This window comes from Chionomys nivalis, chromosome 8 (genome assembly GCF_950005125.1).
Source record: "Chionomys nivalis chromosome 8, mChiNiv1.1, whole genome shotgun sequence".
Lineage (NCBI taxonomy): Eukaryota > Metazoa > Chordata > Mammalia > Rodentia > Cricetidae > Chionomys > Chionomys nivalis.
In genome coordinates this window covers 13,295,586-13,315,189 of record NC_080093.1, presented here as the reverse complement: position 1 = coordinate 13,315,189, position 19,604 = coordinate 13,295,586, and the positions used below count along the sequence as shown (strand labels likewise).

The 19,604-nt window shown below is 52.2% G+C and overlaps 2 protein-coding genes across 7 annotated transcripts in view; one reads left to right on the top strand and one right to left on the bottom strand.

The window, feature by feature from the left end:
- The window catches only part of Neurl1 (neuralized E3 ubiquitin protein ligase 1), an 82,633-nt gene extending 74,039 nt beyond the window's left edge, over window positions 1-8,594 (top strand). For all 3 annotated transcript variants that reach the window (XM_057778200.1, XM_057778201.1, XM_057778202.1), the window contains exons 4-6: window positions 1,342-2,031; window positions 5,327-5,473; window positions 6,559-8,594. In XM_057778200.1, the coding sequence (XP_057634183.1) occupies window positions 1,342-2,031; window positions 5,327-5,473; window positions 6,559-6,797 (1,076 nt within the window). In that variant the 3' untranslated portion in view covers window positions 6,798-8,594. The remainder of the gene's footprint in view (window positions 1-1,341; window positions 2,032-5,326; window positions 5,474-6,558) is intronic.
- Window positions 8,595-9,370: 776 nt separating this feature from the next.
- Sh3pxd2a (SH3 and PX domains 2A) overlaps window positions 9,371-19,604 on the bottom strand; it is a 207,517-nt gene continuing 197,283 nt past the window's right edge. For all 4 annotated transcript variants that reach the window (XM_057778865.1, XM_057778867.1, XM_057778866.1 and 1 more), the window contains 2 exons: window positions 19,112-19,231; window positions 9,371-18,341 (listed from right to left, as the gene is read on the bottom strand). In XM_057778865.1, the coding sequence (XP_057634848.1) occupies window positions 16,392-18,341; window positions 19,112-19,231 (2,070 nt within the window). In that variant the 3' untranslated portion in view covers window positions 9,371-16,391. The remainder of the gene's footprint in view (window positions 18,342-19,111; window positions 19,232-19,604) is intronic.

The following is a 19,604-nucleotide window of genomic DNA, read 5'->3' as shown; positions in this document are numbered from 1 at the left end:
ATTTGAGCCTGACGTCCGTGCCCATGGAAGGGCTTAACACACGTCCTGGATGCCCAGAAGTTTATGCACAGAATTTAGTGACCGTGTTCTGAGATGGGCCAAAGTGATCACATTTTCAAAACGGCTTATTACTCACGGAAGGTTAAACATTATTGGTGTTTATAGAGTAGAACTCAATTTTTGCATTAGCAAAAACCTGAAATACATCTAAAAGAATCTGTCATGCCACAATCCAAATATGGAAAAGGTCACTGCCCCCCCTCTTCTGGGTGGCTGGCTAACAGGCAGCCTTGTGTGCTTCTTTTTGCTGGAGTGTATGTATTGTCTTCAGAATGAAGCTTCTATCAGCTGTCTGGATTAGTGAGACAGGTTGGAAGCTCGGTGAAGCTGCTCTCAAAAGTCTATTTTTTGGATGAATTTAACTTCCTTCCACATTAACGTTTTTATGTGACAATGATAACCTCAAAGCCTAAGTATTGGTTTTAGGTGTCGCTGTTTATGCAAAGAAACTGGGAGAGAGCGGTCCCTTCTGGCCTCCTAGAGTGTTACAGTATCAACAGTACCTGTGACTAATGGTTATTGTTTGTGTAAAAGCCACTCTGAGGACTGGGGAAGATAGCTCAGTGGGCACAAAACACGAGGACCTGCGTTAGCTGTCTTTTAAATGCAGGATGTATCGGTATGTTTATAATCCCACTGCTGGGGACGGGGGATACCTGGGACTCGCTAGCTAGCCAGTGCAGTCTACTTGGCTATTTCCAGATAAAGAGGGGGTGGGAGGGGGAGAGAGTTTGTTCTCTAAACAAACAATCGTAGACGGTGACTGAGAGACAACACCTAAGACTGACTTCTGGGCAAATCCTAGATGTTAAACATAAAGTAGGGAAGTCCTAGGGATTAGAATTTAAGAAATCTTTTTCTCCCATGGAGGGGCTGAGGGTGGGCTGAGGGTACAGGACATCAACCCACTAAAACTGTAAGTCTTAGCGGCACTGTGGCACACACAGAGTTCGAGGCTAGGCTGGGACATAAGACTATCAGAAAAAGAAAAGGCCCTCCTAATACAGTTTAAGAATCAGCACACTGCAAGTTCTGCAGGGTTACTGAAGACAGTAAGGAGAAAGCATTGCTGGCTGGAAAGCATTTAGAAGCAACTAGATGGCCTTGAAGTTGGTGTCTTCCAGCGGCACGCTTTGTTTAAAAAGAACATTCCCGCACCCCCTTCGCTTTCCAACTTTGCATCCGAACGAACGAGCATCTTTAGTGTCGGTGGCGCAGGCAGACTGCGCGACCGCTGTGGGACGGTAATAGTCGCCCTGTCTCTCGCCCTCCCTGCTGCAGACAGCGAGCTGGTGCTGCCCGACTGCCTGCGGCCGCGCTCCTTCACCGCGCTCCGGCGTCCGTCCCTGCGGTGCGAGGCTGACGAGGCGCGCCTGTCCGTGAGCCTGTGCGACCTCAACGTGCCGGGAACCGACGGCGACGATGGCGCACCGCCCTCCGGCTGCCCGATCCCGCAGAACTCGCTCAACTCGCAGCATAGCCGCGCGCTGCCGGCGCAGCTCGACGGCGACCTGCGCTTCCACGCGCTGCGCGCTGGCTCGCACGTCCGTATCCTGGACGAGCAGACGGTGGCGCGTCTGGAGCACGGGCGCGACGAGCGCGCTCTCGTCTTCACCAGCCGGCCGGTGCGCGTGGCCGAGACCATTTTCATCAAGGTCACGCGCTCAGGCGGTGCGCGAGCTGGCGCGCTGTCCTTTGGTGTCACCACGTGCGACCCTGGCACGCTGCGGCCGGCCGACTTGCCCTTCAGCCCCGAGGCCCTAGTGGACCGCAAGGAGTTCTGGGCGGTGTGCCGAGTGCCCGGGCCTCTGCACAGCGGCGACATCTTGGGCCTGGTGGTCAACGCCGATGGTGAGCTGCACCTGAGTCACAACGGTGCGGCAGCCGGCATGCAACTGTGCGTGGACGCCTCGCAGCCCCTCTGGATGCTCTTCAGCCTGCATGGCGCCATCACGCAGGTCCGCATCCTCGGTGAGTGCCGGGGTGATCCTGCTAGGGCCTAGCAGCTAGATTGTCACCCTAGGTGAGTTCTGGGTCGGGCAGAAACTTCTGGCTCCCTGCCGGCTGGGAGAGATTAACTCACGTCCGAAAGGACACACAGCCTGGCCAGACCTGTATGCTCCAGTGTAAAAATCAGGGAAAGGGAGTTTACACTAGCAGTGAACTGAGACTCAGTTTCCTCAGGGTTCTTGTGAGCCTTACTAAAAATCAGGTTGGCTGGTTGTGGTGTTCCATGCTTGTAATCCCAGCGTTTAAGAGGCAGAGGCAGGAGGATCTTTGCAAGTTCGCCGCTAACCTGGTCTGCATATTTCTTTCAGTTCAGCCAGAACTTCTTAACAAGCTGTCTCAAAAACAGAAAAACGGTAACAGAAAAGTTGCTGTCTTTTTGGGTTGATACCTGCTTCAGAGTAGGGGAATACCTGAGCAGGTGGCCTTTGGGCATGAGATTGCAGCGCTGCAAACCTTCTCAGAGGAGACCCTTTGAAAGGACTGGAGGGTGTGGGCTTGTGTTGAGCCACACTCTCTGGCCGGTTCTATGGGATAAGTGTCCCTTACTGTGACCAGATGTCTGACAAGGCGACTGAAGGGAAGATGGGTCTGATTGGGCTCACGGTTTGAGAGAACAGTCCATCCTAGTGGAGGAGGGGTGGCAGGAATGGGAGGGGTCACATGGCACCCACCTGCTGTCAGAGAGGTCAGTGCCTGCACTCAGCTCCATTTCTCCTTTCTCTTTATTCAGCATGGGAAGTCAGCCCTGGATGGTGTCACCCATGCCAGGGTGGCTTTACCACCAACACCAGGTTGGCTTTACCACCCACACCAGGGGGGCTTTACCCTGCTGGCTCTCACTAGCCTCGCTGTAAACGGCAGACCTCTGAATCCTGCCTGCAGAGATCCTAATGCTGTAGCTGTAGGGTAGATTCTGGACTTCTGATTTTGTAGACCAGGCTAGCTCCATACTCACAGAGACCCAACTCTGCCTCCTGAGTGCTGAGGTTAAAGGAGTACACCACCACGCCCAGCTGGTTTATATTTTTATTTAAACCTTTAGCCAAGGTTAGGGAAACCTGGGCCTCTCAATTCCATGGCTCAACCCAGACATCTTGGTAGGGTTGTTAGTGTGTGCAGATGAGCTAGCCTGAGCTGCTCTCTGAGCTCTGCCTGCTGTGAGGGGCCCATGTAGCCTGGTGCTTGTGTCTGTGTCTGTGGTGCTGTTGAGACTGTGAGTGTGGAGAGCTTGTGAAATGGGATGAAAATCAGTGCGGACTTCCAGTTCCAGACAGACCAGACTGCAAGAAGAAAAGCTACGCCCGAAGTGAGGCCAGAGTACAAGGAGATAGAGCTGAAAGATAAACCAGGAAGGAAGGAGATGAAATCAGAGGAAACAGAATCAAACAGGAAGGGAGGTGAAAATGAAATCAGGCTGGGAAGCATGCCCACACAAATCTGAGCTGAGGTGAGAGATAACCAACTCTGCTAGCTGCGTCTCAGGGAACAGAAGCCACACAGAGGCAAAGCATGCTCTTGCATCAGCCCCACCTCATAACCGTGGAGTAGCTCTCCAGTAAGCTCTGTCATCCGAAGCGTTCATAAGAGGGAGTGAAAGGGAACGAAAACAGAACATGGGATTTTTTTTCTGTCTCAAGTGGTAAGTGGGTCAAGATGAATGTCAAGAAATACCACCCAGAACGCACTGTCTGTTAATAGCTCCTAACTGTTGGGAGAATTGGGCATGTCAGCCAGCAAAGTGCTGGGGAATCCTGACTGGCTCTGATGGGAAACCAAAGCCAGGAGCAGCATAGGAAGATTCACTGTTCCCCGTACAGTAAATGCTTGGCTTTGTGAAAGTCCCCCATAAGCTGATAACTCAGGGCTATTTCCTTTATCCATGTGTACACCACCTCCAGCTTCCTTTGTGTTCACTGGTAAATCAAACAGTTTTCACTACAGACAACTATACCAGGGTTGCTCTCTAGACAGATTTGAAAATGCTAGTCCATGCGGTAGGGTAAGAAAAGCAAATAGGTATGGATTTCTGAAAAGAGATGAGAGTTTATTTAAAATATTAATGTAGGGGCTGGAGAGATGGCGCAGTGGTTAAGAGCATTGCCTGCTCTTCCAAAGGTCCTGAGTTCAATTCCCAGCAACCACATGGTGGGTCACAGCCATCTATCTGTAATGAGGTCTGGTGCCCTCTTCTGGCCTTCAGACTTACACACAGACAGAATATTGTATGCATAATAAATAAATAAATATTTTTTAAAAAAGACAAAAATGTTAATGTAGTAAGAGAAACTGTATGAACTGGGCCTGTAACCCCAGCTATTTGGGAGGCCGAGGCAGGAGGACCAGATGTTCAAGGTTTGCCTGGGCTGCAGAGAAAGTTTGAGGCCAGCCTAGGCCACTTAGTGAGATCCTATCTTAAACTAAAAAGCTAAATAAGGGTACTGGATCACTGGTCGGTGACAGATGCTTCGCTAACACGAGTGAAGCCCTAGATTCAGTCTCTAGTGTGGAGGGGAGAAGAGGGAGGAAGAGAAAAGAGACCCAGATGTCACCATTAAATGAGTTTCTGCTAATAGCTGTAACAGAGCATTAGGGCCTGTGGGAAAGCATGGGGAGCGAGGCTTCTTGCTCCAGCAAGCTCATGGTTCTGCTAGGGCACAGAGCTGGATTCTCTTCAGGCTGTGTGACTGGGTATGGCTAGTCAGTGACCATGAGGTAATATTTAGGGGGAGCCATGGCTGCCCAAGGACTGAGGTTTGAGGACAGTCTCAAGAGGGCAAAGGCTCAGTCCCCCGTCTCACCTGTGGACAGTGTACCTCTGGGAAGGACTAGGCAGGGAAGAAGGGAGGGAGAGGTTGTAGGAACGGAATATAGGGACCACGGTGCCAGTGTAGAGAAAGTGGATGGTCCCTAGGCACTGTGGCACTGTTGTGGAGAGGGCAGGGCTCTGACTGGAGGTTGAGGTAAGAGGCAGGGACAGGGACTTTATTCTCTGAAGGCCAGAGGTACCTAGAAGGAGTGGAAGGGGCTACCAATCTAGGCAGAAGGTGGGCTGGAGACTGTGGGTGAGGGAGAACACGATGCCATCTCCAGATCTATAGATGAAAACACAGCAAGGGTGAGGGCTGAGCCAGTCTGTGTGGTCCTGCCCGAGTCTGTGGCTGTCCTACAGGCAGGCATAGGGGCCCTCGGTGAGGGTAGGAATTGAAGTTTTCTCTATTAGGCTAATGGCACTGTGGCCCATCCCCCCCTTTCTCAGGCTCCACCATCATGGCTGAAAGGGGTGGCCCATCCCTCCCCTGCTCACCTGCATCCACTCCAACCTCTCCCAGTGCCCTGGGCAGCCGCCTCTCTGATCCCCTGCTCAGCACCTGCAGTTCCGGGCCTCTGGGTGGCTCTATTGGCGGTGAGTACCAAAGCCCTGGGGTTGGGTGGATGCTTCCCTTCTTATACGTATATTCTTCAGAGAGAGACCGGCCGTGCAGCCTTTGTTAGGGCTGGGGCTGGAAGCTCTCACCAGGGGACTTTTATTCTTAAAAAATAATAATTTAATTATTTTTGAGTGTGTGTGCATGCATGAATGCGTGAGGTGCCTGATGAGGTTAGAGATGTGCTGGGTGCCCCGGAGCTGGAGTTATAGGCAGCAGGCGGTTGCAAGCTACCTGATGTGGTGCAGGAATCAAACTCAGGTCCCCTGGAAGGGCAGCCCTCCTATCTGTTGACACAGCTCTTCAGATGTCTCAGTTAGGGTTTCTGTGGCGGTGAAGAGACACCACGACCACAGCCACTCTTATAAAGGAAAACAATTGGGGCGGGCTTACAGTTTCAAAGCCCATTAGCGCTATGGCAGGACATGGGAGTGTGCAGGCAGACATGGTGCTGGAAAAGCAGCCGAGAGTTCTACCTACATCTTGATCTGTAAGAAGCAGAAGGAAAAATTGTCACAGTGGCCAGACTTGAGCTTCTAAGACCTCAAAGCCCCCCCTCCACAGTGACACACTTCCTCCAGCACCTCCTAATAGTGCCACTCTCTATGGGCCAAGCATTTATACACATGAGGCTATGGAGGCCATTCCTGTTCAAACCACCAGATGTGTAGCTGTCACTTTTTAAAAAAATAATATTTTTTTAAGATTTATTTTAAATTTGTGTGTATGTACGTGCGCATGAGTGTATGCAGTGTGTGAATGTGTGTGTAGGCGCCATGGAACCCAGAGAGTATATCTGATCTTCCAGAGGACCTCTGGAAATGCACCCAGGGTTAGTGCAGGAGGCTCATGCCTCAGAAGATTTGGGAAGTCCTTTTTTTTCCTTTCCTCCTTTCCTGTCGCTGCTCCTCTGGCCCTGGTCTGGGGCTGTGTGGCCGGGGCCGAACTACTGGAACTCAGCTTCTTCCTTTGGGCAGGGAGGTGGGATGCCAGCATCCCCTTTCACATAGGCCCTGTGCTGGGCTGGGTCACATCTCATTCTGATTGGTGCTTTTGCTCTCAGGGACAGCCCCCAACTCACCTGTGAGCCTGCCCGAGTCACCAGTGACCCCAGGTTTGGGCCAGTGGAGTGACGAGTGCACCATTTGCTATGAACACGCAGTGGACACAGTCATCTACACGTGTGGCCACATGTGCCTCTGCTACGCCTGTGGCCTGCGCCTCAAGAAGGCCCTGCACGCCTGCTGCCCCATCTGCCGCCGCCCCATCAAGGACATCATCAAGACCTACCGCAGCTCCTAACCCATAGCCCACTGCAGAGCCCACCCACACGCCCACTTCCGCAGACGTCAGCCCAGCAACAGCGAAGGGCGAAGCCAACAGGGTCCCTTCTACGTTTTCAAAACTCTTCCTCCTTTTCCATTAAACATGGGAAACCAAGGTCCCTGGAGGTTTGGGCTGAGAGGGTCTGAGGCAAGGAGCGGGGGTGGGGCACAAGCACCATATGAGTGGAGGGGAGGAGAGAAGGCTACCCCACAATCTCCTCTTTACCCAGGTTTCTGCATGGTGAGGAGCTGAAGCCGAGTCTCAGCTTGTTGCCATCCCTCACGATCTAGGCAGATTTCTAAGCTGTGCTGCCGTGTGGCACCTCGGAGACAGCGAACATGTAGCTTCCCCTGGGCAGCTCGGGAAGAGGCCAGTGGACTCCTCTCACCCTGGGCAGATGCAAACTGCATGTCCTGTCTCTTTTTCCTTACCCAGAGTGGGTAAACAGACAGGCTGCAGAAGATTCCAGGTCCTGGGTCCTTGACCTTGTGCCAGCCTGCCGCGTTCAGGACCTCTCCTTGCCATAACTTGCACCAATCATCTCACTGGTGCCATTGCCTAGGGTGCCCTTCAGTATAGGCTGAGGTGGGCCCTACCGTTGTCAGGGTCTCAAAGAACAGGTCCACAGCCACCCCTACGGCCTGTCCTCCCTCATCTCAGTGCCCGCCTTGGCCTGGGCTGATTCTGCCATCGTATGCCCAGGAGGGACAGGAGCCCTCAGTGGGGTGGGGGTTTCCTGGGCTATGGACAGCCCTTTTATTTTAATTTATTTATTTATTTGGTTTGTGAGTTTTGTTTGTGGGTTAATTCTAACCTGGGGGCTCTTAAAATGCTACTGTTGAGGGGTTCCCCGGTGAAGGGAGCAGCAGAGAGCAGTCACCCAGAATCCCCCAGGCTCTCACACAAGGCTCTTGGGCAGTCCTGCTAATTCCTGGGTGGAACTCCAAGCTGAGGCCTCCCAAGAGGTGGATAAGCCTCTCCTGGATGTCAGACACTGGCATCCACCCGTGCCCTTCCTCCCTGGGTAGGAGCTACGTTAGTGTAGTTGGTTCAAGGGTGTCTACTCTCCAGGAGTTTATCTCTATAAAGACATCAAAAGTTCTGGAAGGTTGGGGAAGGTTATTGACATATGGGCCAGGGACCAGAACGGAGATCTTTGTTAGAAGGGTGGATTCCGAAGGCTGGGCTCTTAGTCCTGCTAAGCAAGTGTCTATCACTGCTGCTCTCCCTGCCTTCTCAGGGTTACTGTGGAGCCTTAGCCTGGGCTCTTCCAGCCCTTGGCCCTCAGATGGCTTCTGCTTTGACAGGCAGGGTCTGGGGCTCTGTGCTGGCCACTGGCCAGAGGTTACCCTCCAAACCACAGCTTCCCCTGTGTAAAGTGGCTTGGGGGTGGAACGCTCTTCATGTGGTTCCTGGGACTTCTTCTGGGGTGTCTCCTAGGGGGGAACGTACTGGGGAAGCATTGAGAGTGGGGTGCCAGGGTGGACATTTGCCTGCACTGCCCTTGTAGAGACCTGGGGAATCTGTGCCACCCTGGGTCTCCTCTCTTCAGTCACTCAGCCTGGTAGATCCTTTCTGTGAAAGCAGGCTGGAGCTGGTAAGTTGCCCCATCCAGTTAGGGGTCATTTGAGAGATGGAGAAAGTCCAAGCACTGGGCTGTCTGGCTGGAGGTGGGAAAAGAAGCCATCGTCCATTCTGCTAGAACAGAGGTAGCACTGCCTCCTTTGTGAACTGGGTCACTGTGTCTGTGAATAAAGGTGATTTTGTACCAGCCTGGGGGCTGTGTTGTGTGTCTGGAGGTGGGGAGGGGACCAGTGTGTGAGACCTGAGCGGTTAGGGGTATCAGGGACAGCCCCAGTCACCCCTCCATAACAATTGTAGTCCAAAGGGCCTATGACAGAGACGCCTCCTTAGAGCCAGGCTGTGGAGCATGGCCTGGGGTTCAGGCAGTGGGGTCCATAATACTAGGCAAGTCTTTTGAGAGACGCTGCTGCTCTTCTGGTGGCCTTGGAACTTTGAGCAGGGGAAACAGAGTTAGGTTGGACACCATGGGAAGTCATAGGCATGCAATACTGTTTCCTCTCAAGCCAGAGATCCGGTGAGGTGAGTATCGCCACCTAGAGTCTAACAGGGTTACGACAGGTCAACCCTGTGGCTGGGATAGGAAAGAGGTATGGGCCCCGGGTCTAGACAGTGTTAGAACACATTAGCAGGGCCAGGCCCCAGAGACTTGTGGGATGCCTGTCTACACCCTTCCCCTGGAGGATGCTCTTGCCACCCAGTAGCCTGCCTTTGAACTGACCTCAGGTTCATTTCTTTCCTGCTTACTAGAGACCAACACAACTAGGTAAGGACCCTTTGGCTACTCCCAGAAAGGCACTTGCAGGTGGGAGGGGGCTGGAGGAGCTTGTGGGAGCTGATCTCCCTCCCTTAGCCCGTCCCCTTGAGCTGGTAGATTCTGGAGTCAGCTGCTGTTTGGGCTCGTGGGCCTTTTACTAGTCAACTGAATGGGCCCTCTGAAGCCAAAGAGAATCATGATTCTGTTCAGTTAAAAAGGCCAAAAACTTTATTTAGTTTTTAGGGAAATACAAGATGCATGTAAACATAAACAAAATATTACACAAAACAACCCAAATTTTAAAGTCTAGAAGCATCCCAAGACAGGTTATCCCTACAGACCAAAGAATCCCTTCAAAGCGATAAAGGACACCCGGAAAGTGGCAGGTCAAGGGGGCCGCGCCCCTCCCCCAAGGACACTGCGTGTTTGCGATGAGGCTTATAAAAACAACCCACTGTTAGAATTGTGAGAAACATGGAGATAGATTAGCACCACCAAGGGTCCGGGAGATATGTCAGCACACACACGGACGCCGACTGCATCCAATGTCCCTGTCTCAGTTTCTCTGCTGAGGTGGGGAGGAAGGGCTCCTGCTGACCCCACTACGCTGGCTGGGGATGAGTGGACACTGTGAGAAGTCCCCACGATTCAGGTGTCCCAGTGACATCTGTCTGCTTGCTCCCACTGGACAGTTCACATATCTATGTTGCAAGAGGGGCCACTAACATCTGCCTTCCAGACCTCTCAGTAACTGGGAGGGACACCCATGTCCTCTGTTGGAACGGACAAGTTGTGAATTTAAGAATGATAACTGTATACCCTTTGAAGTAAACTTGGTGCACCTCAGTAGAAACCACCAGAAAACAAGCACATGCAGGGATGTGGTGTGCTCCTCTGGTCTGATTGGCATCAGGAGGTCAACTCAGTAGTTAGAACCATAGGTTCTATTAGAGCCTTGGGAATAATGTCCTGTGTCACCAAGAAATGAGGTCACCTGCTTCTTGGATAGGCCTGGGCTCTTAAGTTCTAGTATGGAGATGTTGGGTCCCTACTGTGTGGCCTGTTATGATCAATGGCCTCTGATCTGTAGAGTCTGACAGATTGGCCAACTCTGAATTGGACAAAAACTACTGGGAATCTGGAAGATGGATTTGTCTTCTGGAAAAGGGCCTCCAAACCCAAACATTGGCTTATGGCTCTCATAAGCTCGTGACTCTCCCCTAAGACAATCAATGAATTGGAAGCCCAGCTGTGGCCCGGTGAGTGAGTTTTCTCTGGCTGGACTTTTGGCTGGTGAGTGACAAAAATCCCTGTAAACCTGATCTCTTCGTTTCCAAACACGAAGAACTGACTCCTTCCTTCTTCCATAAATAAAGACAGCACAACTCCAAACCCTTGTCAGCCTTCCCGCACCTTCTCTGTCTAAAAGGCTCCAGTCACCTCAAACATGGCTACTCATTTGCCAACATGCCTCCCACTAGCTTACCAACATGCTAGGTCCATCCTTTAACACTAACACAATCCTCTCAGGCTTCCAAAGACACAGTCCATTGTCCAGCATGAGACCAGGAGTGACGTAGGGACCTTCGGCATTGGGGACCCTACTCTAAGGCCACTAAGTCCTAGACTGCGATGGCGGAGGGGTACTGACTGTCAAGGTCACTTGAGATTTAGTGTCACATGCCCGTCCCTTACAGCCAGGTAGGGGTCAAGGTTCTGGAAAAGAAACCCTCCCGTTCAATCTACAAGCGCCAGTGTGCCCGCTTTGTGGCCTGGGGGCCCAGATGCACAGAACAAAGCAGTAGTTATAGGCAGTGCTAAGGCCAAAGGTCACCAAACGTGTCCTATGACTGGCTCCGATCATAGTTTGTGAAACACAGGGGCATGAGACTGTCCCAAATGGGATTTAGACAAACTCCGAAGGTCCCAAGGAGCTCTCCACACCCCCAGGAAGCACCCTGGGCCTTCAGTGGGAATGACAGGCGCTGCTGTGTGGACACCTACAGGTCCTACAGTCATACCATGAGTAGTTCTTGCCCTGTCCAGCCCGCCTCTCCTTCAGAACCAAGCCAAGGCCAGCAGCTCTTGGATCCCCTGGGGATTCTCATCCCAAGTACGTGGGTGCACTAATGTAACCACCTCAGCACTCCACACTCAACAGTATCTATTCCACGTGCTCATCTTGGTGCCCGGATGCTGACCTGGGCTGCTTCTGTTAGATCTGCTAATGCCAGTGTGAAGTTTCCAACTAAATAATAAAATAATTACAAAAACAAATTTAAAAGACACATTGCACTCTCCAGCCAGAATTGTGTGAATGACACACATACTTGCTGCCAGAAGCTGTGAGTCCCTTGGGACCTGCCCAATGCCAAGGACTAGTTCAATGGAGACCACCTGCCCTGCATTTATTTTCTCTAACCCCATGCTATTTAGTTCAAGTGGGAAATTACCACCAGTCTCTCTCTCTCACACACAATGCACTCATGTAATACCCATGCATGTGGAAATTACCACTACCGTCACACACACACACACATGCACACAAACATTGCTCTCTCAGCCCTCAAAAAAGTGAGGGAATTTTAATTGGTTAGTGATGTGGACTGCTGTCTTTTCAGAGAGCTGCACAGAGAGTCTAATGATCAGCTATGCAACTTTATTCCAAGGGAGAGACCCAGAGGGGCCTGGTCCCTCTCCCTATCTGTAGAGAAATTCACACAAAGGTGGGTCGGAGCAGCAGGCCTACAGTACTACACAGAAGGGACATACCAGCAAGGTTGTGCTTGCTGTCCTAGGGAAGGGGCTGAGCCCTGGGACTTGTTCCTCACCCCCCACAAAACATCTTATCCTGCCACTTTCCTCACTGCATACGAAAGGGGGGGGGCTGGTGTGTACCTGTCATGGGGGGGTTTCTGTTTTCAGAGGCAGGGCTCATACCTTTTGCCCAAGTCACTGAGATGAATGGGTGGCCGGGACCAGGCCTACTGCAGGCCTGGAGGAATTGGGTCTTACTGGGTACGAAGGGCTTAAAGCACCCATCTCCAAATGAGTTTGCTTACAGCCAGGACTCCTGTCCATAAGCTGAACTGAGGTTTCATAGTTTTAGAAAGACTCAAACACACATCCAAAGCATCGTAGCCCACATATTAGGAGGCTGGGGAGAGAGGGCTGCTGGGAATCGCTTCTAGGACGGGTCTCTCTGAGCAACTGGCTGCAAACAGGGGATGAAAACAGGAGTGGATCTTGGCTGTCCTCATTCTGCTCTGGGGACTGGGCTCAAGAGTTCAAGAGCGCCACGCCACTTCCGCAGACCCCTTTCTTCTAGTGTCCTCTGGTGGCTACCCCTGTCTTCATGCCAGGGACGTGGGGAGGAGATAGACAGTTGGCCCGCCCATCAAATCCACGGTCTGCCCATGTGCTTCACAGTGCGACTCTCCCCCGCAGACCCTCCCATTTTCCGCAGATGCAACGGGTTCTCCCCGCCACTCTGTCCCACATCCCTCTTGGTAATATTGCACTTTTTTTCTGTCTCAGATTGTTTTCATTTCCCATTGAGAATGCAAAGTATTTGGAGGGAACAGGGGAAGTGAGTAATCTTAAAGAAATTATATATTAGTCAAACGCAGGAAAAGCAGGGGTGACTTCACCCGCTCCCCCTTCTGAAAACAGACACTGCAACTTAAATAGCGCTATGCCTACTCTGCAAGTACTAGTCATATGAAAATAATGTTTGGCTGAGATTCCCTTGTCTTTTTCTCTTAGACGATAAAAGTAGTAACATGCCTCGCTGAGGAAAGCAATGGGTATAAATGCCAGTAAAATACGCGGCTCTAACATCTCAAAGTGACTACAATGATTCTATATAATGCCTTCGTCCATTTAGGAGTGAGAAAGAGGGACCCTTGGGACTAGGCTGGGGTGGAAGGGTTGAGGCCTTGCAAAGAGAACCCGGGCTGTGAAGGGGGCCCCAGGGTAGACAGGAACCGATTGCTGATGGAACCCCCTCCCCCTGCTCCCTCTTGTTGCTCCCCTGTGAGAACACAGAGGAGCCAGGCAGTGTAGCCAGGCCTACAAGTGACAAAGAAGGGTAAGGTTGGAAGGCTTTTCCTCCACCCTTGTCATAGAAGAGAAGGGTCTTTCGACTGAAAGGAAAACAAAGCACCAGACGACGCATCTTCGGGCATTATATAAACTCAATAATGACCTCAGAAGGGCTCATTAGGATTAAAGTTGCAGTATACAGCAATCCGATGTCATCTCACATTTTCAGTTCTAACTAATAGAAAACTGGCTTTGGACATTGCTGAGATTCCACTTTTTTTAAAATCTTTTTTTTTTCTTTTTTTTTTCCCTTTCGTCCCATCTGGTTTCGCTCCTAATGGGACAGAGCCCTGGGCCCTTCCCTCCTCCACTGCTGCCACGGTCCGTCCGATATCACAAAGCAGCTCATTAGCTCTAGGGAAAGGCCTTGTCTGGGCAGGGCTAGGATCCAGGACACAAGGCCTGGCAGCCCCTGGCCATGTCTGAGAAGGCCTGGCATGCACCCTTCTTGTTTCAAGTATTCTTTGGGCTTGCAGGGTTTGTGCTGTGCCCTAACGGGCTGGTGGTGAGGGACCTTGGCTGTCACTATTTGTTGACCAAGTCTACGTACTGACACTAGGTGGCAACATTCCCTACTTTTCCCAGACGCCTGAGCAACTCCCAGCCATCCCTGGGGCTGGATGTTACAATGTAAACACAATGACCACACTATGAACTAAAAGGAGAGAAGAGGAACGGGGGATTAAATGCAGTGGGAAAACCTGACATTAATTGGGTGATTTGGGGAAAGTTGTTTCCTGTCCTTGAGCTGGAGGAACAAGGAGGGATGGGATGGACTGACCTCTAAGGTCCCTTCCAGTCCTGCTTTGAAAGAGTCTACGATTTCAGGACCCTGGGATTTGGGAGAGGGTCTCTGGGGTGCAGAGTCGGGCAGGGAGGGTGGGAAAGGCAGGCTCTGGGGATCTCGGTGGTCCAGTCCAGCTGAGATGCTCTGTGCCTGGCTGGTGCACTAACCATGGAGCTGGCTCAATGCAGACATCCGAGGAGCGAGGCTGTGGGCCATCCCCCTGGCAGACAGCTGTGTGGAAGGTCCTTTCACCTGACAGTCACTCTACTTTAAAATTTTATTTTAAATAGTCATAAATTACTTTTTCTTCTTTTAATAAATATGTGCTGTTTTCAAATGAGAAGAGTATATACTGCATCTTTAAGCAATGCACTTTGCTCTCCGGGTTTCCTTTCCATTTCACCTCGTTTAAAGTGCATTAATTAAGAAATAATGAACCACTTCTTTATCATTATTGTTCAAAAAGTACAAACAATATATCATGAAGACACTAACCACTACCATTAGTACTGCAACCTAGCAGATTAACTCAACACCCCGCTCTATTTAATACTGTCCAGCAGAAGAAAATAACTAATTTCAATTTTAAAAACAAACTCATGAACACAGAAAAGGAAATAGAACAATGTCACCATGGGCTTTTGACAAAGGAGGCTTAGCAGTTTGCATCCGCATATGGGAGGGACATGGACTTGGGAATCCAGGAGGTTAGGGTTGGGAGCTGAAGGCAGACCTGCCTGGGAGGAGGGGTGAGGGGCGTTCTTCCTCCCACGTCTGTCGGAACCGGCAGCCCTTGGTCAGGAAGATGCTGGCAGCTCAGCCAGAAACTGTGAGGCAGGATCTGTCCCAAATCAAAGGCACATGTGGAATCCGCTCCCATCATGAGGGGAGTTCTTGGAAGAAGCCCACTGGGGTTCTCTCTGGAGGGTCCCCCCTGAAATGTCAATCGTTAAACCACAACCCAAAGCCGACAGAGGACCGCAGCGAACTCCATTCTTTTGCTTCTCTGTTCCCTGGGGCACTGCCCCTTGGGAAGACAGGGTTGGTTCCTGGCTTCGAAGTCTTCCATCTTCTTGGGCACCTGTAGCATTGCCAGCAGGCTAAGGGACACAGTGGCGGGGCGGGGGGTGTCTGCTCCAGGCTGACCCAGCCAGGGTCCTTTCTGCCCAGGGTTGGTGGTGACTTCTCCACAGTAAGGCTTTTTGTGGGCCCTGCCCAGGTTGGAGAAAGTGTGCAGCAGGCAGAGTAGTCACCCAGCAGCCTGGCTTCTGATGATGCCCCCTTCCCTCTTGGGCAGTGACCTGAACACTTTCACCGAGCCCAGGACCTGGCTTTACCCAGTCTCAGATTCCCTGGGGAGGTGCCATGCTAGGGCACTGTGCACACAGTGGAAACCTAAACAAACAACTTGGCATATGGAAAGGCAAAAACGTTAAACCAAAATCAAAATTAAACATCTCTCCGTGGAATTCAACAGAAAACTCCACCCACCCCTACTCCCTCTCCTATGTGAGGATGAGCCCTTTGGGCCCCCAAACAACTTCTAAAATAAACCCCAAAACCAAACGCTGATTTATAACCTCCAAACCAATAACCCCTTCCCAAACATGCACAAGGAACCTCCTACCCGGAAATCCTCGAGCAATTCTAGGTTATGAGGAGCCTGGCACCGCCCATTCTCTAGTTCAACCCCCACCGTGTCCTCCATGTGCCCCAAGGAGGGCAGGCTCTCTTTGCAAGGCCAGGTCAGCCAGCAAAGGCAGGCAGTCCTTGTTGACATCTGGGAACTCGTAACTACCAAACAGGCTGTGGCCTGGCCCCAGAAAGGACTGAGCTCTGAGGAGACACGGCTAAGCCCCAGAGCTGGTGGTCTTCCAGACACCCACCAGCAGCTGGTGGACTAGAAACCAACACAATGCTAAACACATCTATAACACAAGGGTGGCTTCCAGAGGTGAGAAGCCAGCCACTGAGGTGGCTGAGCAGGGGGAGCACCCTGGACACACCTCATGACATCTCTTCCAGATCTGCAGCAAAGACACGATTGGGCTTTCCCATTCGGCCTGTACTAAATGGCATACTGTCCATCAGCAAAGTCACCAGTGTGTGTGCAGGGGTTCCGGGCCCAGGACAACCCTGCTATTCCCTTTCTCCTACTAAGTGTGTGCACCCGTCACACCCTCCCTTCCAGCTGGAGGGCGTCTTGGGGGGGGGGTCACATATTCTGCAGGGTTCAATGTCGGCATCCCCTCCCCCTCCCATTGTCCTTCCCCTTGTCTGCAGGCCACCACTTTTCCAGTGGCAGCCAGAGCAGCACTGAGTCTGGAAGGACCCGGTGCTGCTAGTTCTTCTTCTCAAGGTAGTTGGAGGGTACCCAGCCCTTGAAGGGCTTCACCTCATCCAGGATCTGGCAGTACCACCAACCATTGGGGTTCCTCTCCAGCACCTCCATGGAAACCCCCTCTTGGAAGCCAGCTGTCTCCTCATCCCCCTCATAGTCTGCAATAGAGATGTACACATCTTTGAGGTTATTGTGGATAAAATGAGACTTCTCAATAGGTTTAGGATGCACGGGGGAGACGGGGATGCCGTTACGTTGGGTAGGCAGGAGGGGTGATTCTGAGCCCTGGCTGGCAGCCCGCTCTGCCAAGCGGCCCTTGGCCTCAGCAGCTGCTGACCGTGCAGTACTAAAGGAGGAGTTCCTGCGGACACCTCTGAGGCTGTCAGTGGCCGTTAGCGACTCATTCCTCCGCAGGGCACAGGACAGGTTGTTGTCCTTGGGTGGTGGAGACACAAACACGGATTGGGGCCTGACTGCCACCTGCCGCACACCATTCCGCATCTTCACCGCTACAGTGCCCGAGGTCTTGCCGAACCCCCCAGGAGGCTTAGAGGGGATGGGTGGGGTGACCCTCTTGCTCTGGTTCACAGTGTTCAGCGCTTGCACCCGCTTCTCGATCTTCTCCAGACTGTCCGACTTGCCCTCGCTCTGAGTACTCTTGACTGTGTCAGGCTCTTTGCCAGTGACGTCAGATTGCTGGTTCTCCTCTGGCACCAAATAGTGAGAGGGAGCCCATCCCTCTAGCTCCCCAAACCTCACATACCACCATCCGCTTTCTGCCTTTTCTAACACGTGCACCTCGGCGCCTGCCGGGAAGCTGATCTCGGAGTCCTGGACCTTCTGATAGGCACTGCAGGTCACGTAGGCGGTGCCTTGCCCTTCCCATTCCTTCTTGGGAACACATGGGGATGTGGTGGCTGGGAGCGGAATCACATCAGCAGAGCCTCTCCTGGACTCGGAGGCTGACTGGGGGGGCAGCTCTGAGTCCTCACTCCTAGAGCCCTTGAGGCCCCCCCGGAGCTGGCCTGTGGGCCTCAGCTGGCGCCGTAAGGAGCGAATGTCCATCTTTTCCTGGCTTTGAGACTCGGCTCGGTTCAACACTGGCTTTGGTCGGACCGATGGCTTGGCTCGGGCACAGGAGGCCAGCCCGACCTTCACATCGGCATCTTTCTTGGTCCCGACCTTGGGGGTGCCACGGATGCCCGCATCTGAGGCAGAACGTGGCTTTGTGTCACCACTGTTCTTGGACAAAGAGGAAGAGGAAGAAGAGGAGGAGGAACAGGTGGTGTTGATGGTGATGGAGGAGGAGAAGGAGACGTTGGACTGGTTTTTCCCCAGTTCTGCCTGGGCATTCTTCTCTGCCTTGAGCTTCAGGAGTGATGATGATTTGGGAGAACCTGATTTGGGGGAATTTTTCATGGCAAGAGACAGTGAGGAGCTTCCAGGGGAGTCACTGTCCCCAGAGGAGCCTCTGGCAGACAGGGTGTCTTCTGTGTAGGGCCTGAAGCCCTCATTCTCATAGATCGTCTCTTCTTCTACGGCCACATCCTCAGAAGACTCGCCCACCTTGAAGCGGGCCCGCTGCAGGGAGGAGGCAGGCGAGGACCTTCGGGGCTGGGCAGGACGCCTGTCCCCTGCACCTCTGTCCTCCGTGGGCTCTTCACTCAGCTCAGGTTCCGAGTCAGAACCAAAGGCCGGGATGTCATACTCAGGTTCCTCATACTTAAGCTTCAGCGGGGAGTCCTGGCTCTCACAGGCACCCACAGGATTCTCCTCGGTCTCCTTAGGTTTGCTTGGGGGTGCAGGTGGGGGCACCTTGGGCCGGGTCAGAGTACTGGTTCGGCGGCTCAGGTTAGGCTTCTTGCGTTTATCGATGTATGAGGCGGGGGCCCAGCCCTCTTTCTCCCCAATTTGTACGTACCACCAGCCACCTGAGTTTTTATCGATGACCTGAGGGAAGAGAGACAGGCCAGTGAGTTGCAGGGGTCTCTGGATCCCTACAATGTCCCTCTCAGCCTGTTTTATAGACACAGCCCTTGAATACATGGGTCAAAACCTATGGCAGTCAATGGTAGGCTCGATTTGAACCCTGGTCCTGGTTGTGAGGCTCCCTAAGTCTGTGCCAGTAACTTCTGGAGCTATAGGCCTCCATGACACCCCCAAATCTACTAAATTGTTCCTAGACCTATAAAAACCAACCCGAGAAGAACCTGTCTGTATAAAAAATCATTGTTCCATTGTTCCCATCCTCCACCCACACCCAATACCCCTCAAAAGGGTCTCTTGGGGACAGGCATAAATCAGACTGGGAGGTATAGGCCTGAGACCAGATCTTCCCTGCAGAGCATCGTCTCAATGTCCATAAAAGCTAACAAAATCTCATTAGGAGTTCTTGGGTTGGTATACAATATTGTCCTCTGATCTCCAAGTGCATGTGTGGCATGCGTGTGTGTGTGCATCCATCCCCCCAAATAAAACATTCCTAATGAAGCAAACTGTTCCATCCCTGCAGCTCACACGCCTTCAGCAGCACTTCATCTGGAGGCTCTTCGCGCTCAGTCAAGTGAGGGGCAGAAGCCCAAGTCTTGGGCTCTAGCTTTGGTTGTGTACCCATGGCCAGGAGGCTCGTTTCTGTATCTGTCCTGCCTGACTCTCAGAAACCTTGCCAATAAGACATACTATAAAATGTGAAACAGGTCCTTGGTCAAAAGAAGGCTCACCTCAGCTTTCTGTCCACCACGAAAGCTGATCCCGTCAGAAATGCAAGACTGGAATTCAGCAATGGTGTAGTACTCTACCTCAACAGAAGGGGGCTCTGGTGGCTTTGGCAGCTGGAACCCCTAAAGGAGAAACAATCAGTGAGCAAATGCAGTTCATCAGAGCAGTGAGTACCAAGGCCGGGGAATGGTGGATAGCAGCTGGCTTTGAAGGCAGCTGTCACTTAGGCTTCAGCTCCCCGCCCCTCCCCCCCCCCCCACATACACACACCTAGGAGGAGTCTGATCTCTTGGGATGCTCACTAGAAAGGCAATAGTTGGGCCCCAAGTTGGAAAAGAAGAGACAGAAGAATCACTCTAGAAAAGCAGGGAAACTGCCATTTATATGTCCAAGGGTGGCTCCTAAGCCAAGGGGACCACTGATGGAGAAGAGGGTGAGGGAGCCAACAATCCCCAGGATAGGGAAGTAGGAGTCCAGGGGGCAGCTGGTTGGGGA